The sequence below is a fragment of the Elaeis guineensis genome, chromosome 2 (genome assembly GCF_000442705.2).
Source record: "Elaeis guineensis isolate ETL-2024a chromosome 2, EG11, whole genome shotgun sequence".
NCBI classification, from domain to species: Eukaryota; Viridiplantae; Streptophyta; class Magnoliopsida; order Arecales; family Arecaceae; genus Elaeis; species Elaeis guineensis.
The window spans coordinates 106,502,925-106,511,222 of NC_025994.2; the positions used below are offsets into that span (position 1 = coordinate 106,502,925).

An 8,298-nucleotide genomic window follows, 5' to 3' on the forward strand; every position below is an offset into this window, starting at 1 on the left:
CTATTTTTTTGTTTGAAAATTTTGAATGACAAAAATATTATTGTTCTTTGAAAAAAATTATGATATTTTATAATATATTATAATATTTTATATTAAATTATGATATTTTACACGTCAAATTATGAATTTCTGCATGTAAGATGTCATAATATGAATATAAAAAATTATAATTTTTTAAAATATTAAAATATTTATAATATTTAAAATTTTAAATTAAAAAATAAAATTATAAATATTAATATATATTTAAAAATAATAATCATACGATTAATGAGATAAAATAGTATGTTTCACCTCAGAATTTTCACGCCGCTCACGGTGCACAAAGAACTTCTCCGTCCCGGATTAGTTGGGCAAACTTGTTGTGCATAGTTTACCAAAAAAAAAAAAAAAAAAAAAACTTTTTGTGGATAGCCTCTTTCATTGAAAAAATGGCAGAAGAAATGATTAATTGAGCAGGCTCATGGGCGCATCCAGTTGCCACGTCACCAAGGTCATCACTCATCAACCTCAGGTACTGGGGCAACGAGGACCATGAACGCGGCACGCTGTCCAATTAATCTCTTCGGCGTCCACCTCTCTCCACCACAAAAAGGCAAAGGAGGCTAATTTTAAGCCAATTCCCACCTTCCCACGACTCCGAGGGCCGGCAGCAATGTTGAAGAAGCAACGAATGACAGCGAGAACGGAACCTATTCTCGTGAACTGCTGAATCGTACCATACTGGTAGTCTTAAACCGCAGAGCAGCGCAATGGCCACGGCGGGAGGAGTGGCCCTGGGCTTGGGTCTCCCCACCTCCTCCTCTTCTTTCCTCTCCGGTTGCTATCACAAGAGCAGTCTTAAATTAAATCGCAGCAACAGCGCGTTCGGCGGCCGCCGGCGGAAGCAGTCCGCCGCCGGTTCCACAACCACCAGGGCGGCGGCATGGCCCGTGCTCGATGATCTCTTCTTGGCGGTCGGCGTTGGGCTCCCTTGCACGGTGATGGAGTGCGGCGACATCATCTACCGCAGCACCCTCCCCCGGTCCGATGGCCTCACCGTCACGCCTCCCGGCCTCGCCCTCGCGCTCGCCACCGTCTCCTACCTCTGGGCCACCCCTGGCGTCGCCCCCGGCTTCTTCGACATGTTCGTCCTCGCTTTCCTCGAACGCCTCTTCCGCCCCACCGTCCGCAAGGTTCTTCTTGCCTGCTGGCGAGCTTTCCCCCCTCGTTCCCTTGTCCCCTCTTCGTTCTATGCAATTCAATGCGACATGTGATGGCAGGATGATATCGTCCTTGGGAAGAAGCTGGGCGAAGGCGCCTTCGGCGTCGTCTACAAAGTTTCTTTGTCTGATCCCAAGGCCGCGTCCAAGGTCTGTTCATTTCGTGCTTTTTTTTCAGAAGTGTTTTGGCCTCATGTTTCGATGTTGTCTATCATCTGTTCGATTCTTTTTTTCTGAGCTGAGGCCTGTCCGTTTTCTGCTATTGGATGGATGTTGTTGGTTGCCAAAGCAAGGTGATCTGGTGTTGAAGAAGGCGACGGAATATGGTGCGGTGGAGATATGGATGAACGAGCGCGTGCGGAGGGCCTGCGCGAGCAGCTGTGCGGAATTTGTCTACGGCTTTCTTGAGGTGTTCCTCTTCATGACTATTGATGATCAAATGGGATGAGGGTGCCTTTTAATGTCAGCATCGTATTAAAAGATATGATGCTTAAATTGCTTTGCTTTTCAGAAAAAAGCGAAAGGCAAAGGAGCAGGTGAGTATTGGCTCATATGGCGTTTTGAGGGCGAGGAAACCCTGGCTGATCTGATGCTAAGCAAAGAGTTTCCCTACAATGTAAGTAACACTTTGTTTGTAATGCTAACTTCTTTCTGGTTCTTCTACTACCTTTTCTGTGTTCATCTGTGTTGATGTCAATCTTAAGAAGAGTCGAGCTAGTTGTTAAATGCTATGATGCTCGTCAGTGTAGGACTACCAGATAGAATTTAAGTTGCAATTCGGGATATAATAAAGGCTGCATGGATATTGGTGACCCCAATTAGGTTTAGTGCAATTAAAACTTCACCAAAAAATGGAAAAGAGGAGAAATTGGGTGATTTTTAGTAGCCATTCTAACGATGCATGATTGCTTTTAACAGGAACACAATGCTCGTATAGATTATTATAAGTTAATCATAAATGTATTGTCAAAAATCCTTATATGAGTATATGAATACATTCATTGAAGAAATTTAGATATAGACTGGTATTTCCAGTCACAATAGCTTAACAGTCCCAATGCTTATAAGATGGTTGTTATTTACATTCGTGCTTCACCCTTATGTTGTTTTGGACCTTCTTTGTTAATTCGTATGTGGGCAGATAAGTATAGAAATTGAATATCTTTGGTTCATCTGCTCTGGATCAGTTCTTTTTATGATATAAATGGATTTAGGTAGAGACAAAGATACTTGGAGAGATCCAAGATCAGCCAAAGGGGTTAGAGCGAGAGAATAGGATTATCCAAACAATCATGAGACAAATTTTATTTGCTTTGGATGGTCTGCATTCAACTGGGATAGTTCATAGAGACATGAAGCCCCAAAATGTAATCTTCTCTGAAGGTAAAATTTCAGATGTGCATGAATTTCTAAAATTTATACTGTACTGATGCACTTTTAATGTATATGCAAAATATTTACAGGGTCTCGCACCTTCAAAATCATCGACCTTGGGGCTGCAGCAGATTTGCGAGTGGGCATCAATTATATTCCAAAGGAGTTTCTTTTGGACCCAAGGTATCTTAAGCCATGAGTAGAATCTACTTTATGGACTAAGAAAACTTTGATCAGTTCGCAATTAGTTTATTGCTGTTGGTGAAAGAATCTAGCTATCGTGCTTTGTTGATTAGCATTGGACAAGTAAATATTGAGAATCTTACTTTTGGTGGCAGATAATTTGCTTGGCCTTTAACCTTAGCTAGGAAGGAGTCTCCTATTGACTTTTCAAGGTGGCTTTAAAACCCTCCAAGATTGGCCAGTTCCATAAAAAGAAAAAAAAAAGAAGCAGGTTAAATGGTTCAAAGTGAGTTTTATGAAAAATCAATCCAATTAGGCAATTGGGCTGGTCAAGGGTCTGGTTAAGCATTTCACCAGTCTAAACAGCTAATATGTTCCAATTATGATGTTATTATCTATAAGCAATAAATGGACAGCTAGGGGCTTGCTTGCTAACCTGGTCCAATTATGATGACATTGACTATAGGCGGTACATGGACATGTAGGTGGTTTCCTGATGCCTAGGCGAAATATGTGGGTTGCTACTTGCTAGACATAAAGGTGGCACAAAAAATAAAAAATGAGAAAAAAATGAGAAATATGAAGAGAAAACTAGGTTGTAGTGATAATCATTCAAAAATGAAGTGTGGCATATTATCTAAGACTTGGGAAGTCATTGGGAAATTACAAGTTAGCAAATGCCATGCAAATTCATAAGTTGATCATTCTTTATACCGATTACATAATATTAATCTAGGACTCTAGGCCTCCACCTTGGCCACCTTCTAAAACAGCTAAGACGATGGTCATCTTCCAGACCAATCCATTTGGAAACAGCACTCAAAACACTAACAAAACCTTATATTGTCGACTAGCCTTCGGAACATAAGAAAAGGGATGAGAAATAGGGAACATGTGTACCTAATTTCCATTCGTAACAAGCTTTTGTACTTTTAATATGTAAAGGTATGGAAGACGTGGCACATAATACATGTTGACTTCATATAAACATTAGACTAATAATAAAAATGAAAAGAACCTGAATATGATTTATGCTTATATCTCCATGAATTACATGATAAATGTTATTGGAATGAGATAAGAGGGTGAAAATAGTCAAGCCTCAATAGGGATTCAATAACTTGTAATGATATAAGATCATGGGTATCAAATTTAGAGATTGATCCACAGTACCTAAAGGGGGAAAAATCTGTTGTATTCACAATTGGCCAGCATCTTCTTTGAAGAATTAAAATTAAAATTTGAAAAATAAAAGATAAGAAAAGAGCTAAAAATAGAAGGTGAAGAGTAGAAGTAAGGAAGGGAGGGTGAGGAGGTGGGGCAGGGCTAGGTCACTCGGATGACATTCCCAGTCTATGTGTAACTTCATTCAGTATTAGGAAGACATGAACAAGAATTCAGGTCATGTAATGAACCCCTTATATGTTGCTGGCCACAACAATCATTGGTAGCCCTTGCTTGCCTTAGACTTGGAGCCAGATGCAAAGTAAAGAATAGCATGCAAATTAACTTGTTCACAAATAGCATATAATAATACTGAAAGAAATGCCGGGGAACCACAACATAACCTTTCCATATGGTTTTTTCCAACCCAAGAAATGATCTCCATATACAGAAAATTATCATTCCAAATTTGCAAGTCTACTCCTCAAACTGCTGCAGCATAGCTCTCTCAACTCTTCTCCCTTCCATCTTCTACCACTGCAACCCTCTACTGCAGGACCTGAAAATCCTGAGGAATAAACTAATGCTCCTCTCTCTCTCTCTCTCCCTCTGATATAGGAAAATTGTATAATGGAAGAAAGAGCATGGTATGTCGAGTTGGAAAAAAAGAAGTCTTCAGATGATTGTAGAATGGAAGGTGGTAGAATTTCTCAAAGGACTCATTTGGTTCGTGGAACAATTTTACCTCGTTGGAATTTTTTTCTAGAAAGCTGATGCCTGGGTATATGATACTGGGGAGAGTAATTTTTGCATGTTTGGTTGACATAGGAAAATGGTATAAGAAACACACTTTTTAAAGTGGTATGGGTTGAGCATCTATGCTCCTGGAAAAGCTATAAAAATATCTTTTATAACTTTAATAGCTATTTTTAAATATTTTTAAATCTAAAAATATTTTAAAATATTAAAAAATAGATATTAAAAATATTTATTGGGTTGAGTTTTTAGAATTCTAACAATTTTTAATAGTTAGACAACTTCTTTATATTGTGGTAATTTTAAGATATTAGTATAAAAATATATTTATAACTATTAAAAATCATCATAATTTTTTTTATATTATGTAATTTTTAATAGTTTAAGATTAACTATTAAAAATAACTACTAAGAAGATCATGATGGCCTAAGGGTACATTCGCTTGTGAGTCACTTCTATACAGTTTCCATAGAATGTTAATTTAACCTTTTGTTTTTGCAGGTATGCTGCACCTGAACAATACATCATGAGTACACAAACACCTTCTGCGCCCTCTGCTCCAGTGGCAACTGCATTGTCTCCAGTCCTATGGCAGGTGTTATTTGTAAATTGAGCCAACCAAATTCCTTTATTTGTATTCTTTTTGATTTTCCCTGAAGACCGGAGTTCACCTTTTGTGGTGTCTTCTTATCAGATGAATTTGCCTGACAGATTTGACATGTACAGTGTGGGGCTTATATTCTTGCAAATGGTAAGCACACGTTGGTTCAGATGGAGGTTGCAGTCATGGTTCACTTTCAGTCTTTGTTAGGTTCTTATCGCACTGTTCTACTGTTTTTTCTTTACGGAGTTCATTTGGATTGTTTGTAAGGAACCTGGTGAAAGAGTGATAGCTCCCCTTAAATTAGTTCTGTGGGACATGAGACTTGATCTTTGTTGTCTAATTTCCTTTACTGTTTGTCAAGTGGAAATCAAACATTGCATTTCTCTATTTGCATGACATTGTATTTTCTTTAGGCATTTCCATCATTACGAACCGACGGCAGCCTCATACAATTCAATCGCCAGCTCAAGAGGTGTGGATATGACTTGAATGCATGGAGAACATCAGTAGAACCTCGTGCTAGCCCAGAACTCCGAAGGGGCTTTGAATTGTTGGATTTTGATGGGGGAATTGGATGGGAGCTTCTCACATCAATGGTCAGATACAAAGCAGGGCAAAGAACCAGTGCCAAAGCTGCCTTAGCACATCCATACTTCAACCGTGAAGGACTTTTAGGTCTTTCAGTCATGCAAAACTTAAGGCTTCAGTTTTTTCGTGCTACTCAAAAGGACTATAGTGAAGCTGCCAACTGGGTCATCAAACTCATGGCAAGATCTGGGACAAAGACAGAAGGTGGCTTCACAGAAGCCCAACTTCAAGAGATGAGGGTACGTTACTTAGCTATAATCTATCAAATCTTTCTATCGACATTTGCCTTCTTGAGCAGTTATTCCAAGTTAGGATATAGGCATGGAAATCCAGCTGATATGAGCTTCTTTATTCTCCACACCAGATACCGGAAAGTCAACAAGATAAATTTTCTGATATTAGATAATATGTATGCATAGCAACCTCTACATGGTGCAATTTTTCTGTCATAGCCATTCTGAGTGATACAATTAGCCACTGCATTTTTATTGAAAAATTGAGCCCATAATTTTGGATTTCAAAATACTCGCCACTTTCTACAAACTGATCTACAGGAAATTGAGCCAAGAAAGGGGGGTGCTCGAAGGAATGCCCTTGCATCCATTCTTCGTCTCCAGAGGAAAATCGTAAGAACACTCAATGAGAGCATGGATGAGTTAAACAGGCAGAGAAAAAGTTTATGGTGGAGCAGGTGGATTCCCAGGGAAGAATGAGTAGAAACATATGTTGTCCACCGTGTAAATTTTTCACAGTAGCATCATAATTTACTGTTTTGATTAATGTTTCGTGATGAAATCTTAAGTGGTGAATGTATATATGGGCAAACATGATGGAAATGATAACAAATCAATATTTGCCATTGCCACTGTTCATTTTGATATCGAACAAAATGCTGCTGTTTAATTTGAAGAGTTTATCACCAGGTCTGATATGCTGAACTCAACAAAGGAGTGTGTGAGACCTCTGTGAGGCAGATTCTACTTGGTCTTACATCTGTGTTCTAGCTTCTGGTATGCATACAACAATATGATAACCACTTGCACTTGCAGTAATGATCTTCCTTCCGTAGCTTGTTCAAGGGGTGGCTTGTTTCATGCCCATGAGTGTATTTATTTGGAACCTCATTAGCCTGAATCTCCTCTATCAACCATCTCATTCTGATTTTAGGGATAAGGTCAAATTGATGTTGGTTGGGCCAACTTCACCCAGGTTCAGGCTAAAAGTCTTTTTTGTATAGAAATTCTTTGACCACTGCCTCTGGTGGAGAAAAAGTATACCACTTCATTTGATTGGATCTAATTAATAATAGGACATGTATTTAATGTAGCTCAGATTTTTTATCAAATTTTTCTTGATCAAAATATCATTTCTCTTCTTTTACTCTATTATACTCATGCTTAGTCAAGATGTCTTAGATAATAACTGAACGTCATAGTAATTAATCGAATATCATAGAAAATGATAGGACGTTATAATAATGGTATGATTTCTTATGATATTTTGTAAATAATTATCAAAAAATAATATTACTGAGATAAGATATCATATCAAGCATAGGATGTCATAATATTATTCAGGATATCATAAGATTTATAAAAAATTATATAAGGCATCATGAAGTAATAATAGTCTTCTTTTTTTGCTCTATATCATTCTAAATAATATATATGACTTTCTGCATCTCTATATGACTTTTCAATAATTATTCAGAACATCATAACAATCAATAGGAGGTCATGCAAAATAACATAATATCATAATAATGGTATGACATCCTATAAATAATTATCAAAAAATAATATTATTGATACAAGATATTATATAAAGACATAGGAAGTCATATATATTATTCAGAATGTCATGGAACAAAAAAAAAAAAACCTATTATTTCTTTTTGATGCATTATACTTTCTGTTAATCTTATGGCATTCCGAATAATATTATGACATCTTGTGCTTGGTATGATATCTTGTGTCAGTAATATTACTTTCTAATGATTATTTATAAGATGTCATAGGATATTATATCATTATTATACCATCTTGTTATTTTCTATGACATCCTGTTGATTGTTATAATATTCTGTTATTATCTATGACATTCTGGGCAAACATGAGCAAAATAAAGTAACAGGAGGGAAAGGATATTTTGGTCAGAAAAAATTTGAGAGAAAAAAATTGAACTACATTAAATGCTTGCCTTATTATTAATTGTACTATAGTCCAATCCAGTGAAGTGATATATTTATTCTCCACCGAAAATGGTAGACAGAATTTCTCTATTTTTGTAACGGACTGTCCGGGACAGCGTAATCACCAGCATCAAGAGGCTGCAAAGTCCATGAATTTGTTTCATTGACACCAACTGTATCCAAAACCAGCTGGCTGATACAGCTTGCTCTTCTTAGGGGTGGCAATAGATTGGGT

At 37.4% G+C, this 8,298-nt stretch overlaps 1 protein-coding gene across 1 annotated transcript; it reads left to right on the forward strand.

The window, feature by feature from the left end:
- The first annotated feature begins 604 nt into the window (after positions 1 to 604).
- On the forward strand, positions 605 to 6,744 carry LOC105046717 (serine/threonine-protein kinase STN7, chloroplastic). Its single transcript, XM_010925395.4, has 10 exons — positions 605 to 1,175; positions 1,263 to 1,352; positions 1,492 to 1,611; positions 1,714 to 1,818; positions 2,417 to 2,585; positions 2,666 to 2,759; positions 5,182 to 5,275; positions 5,375 to 5,431; positions 5,698 to 6,111; positions 6,427 to 6,744. Exons 1-10 carry the CDS (start codon positions 753 to 755, stop codon positions 6,583 to 6,585), a joined length of 1,725 nt encoding a protein of 574 aa, XP_010923697.1. The 5' UTR covers positions 605 to 752; the 3' UTR covers positions 6,586 to 6,744.
- The last annotated feature ends 1,554 nt before the right edge of the window (positions 6,745 to 8,298 follow it).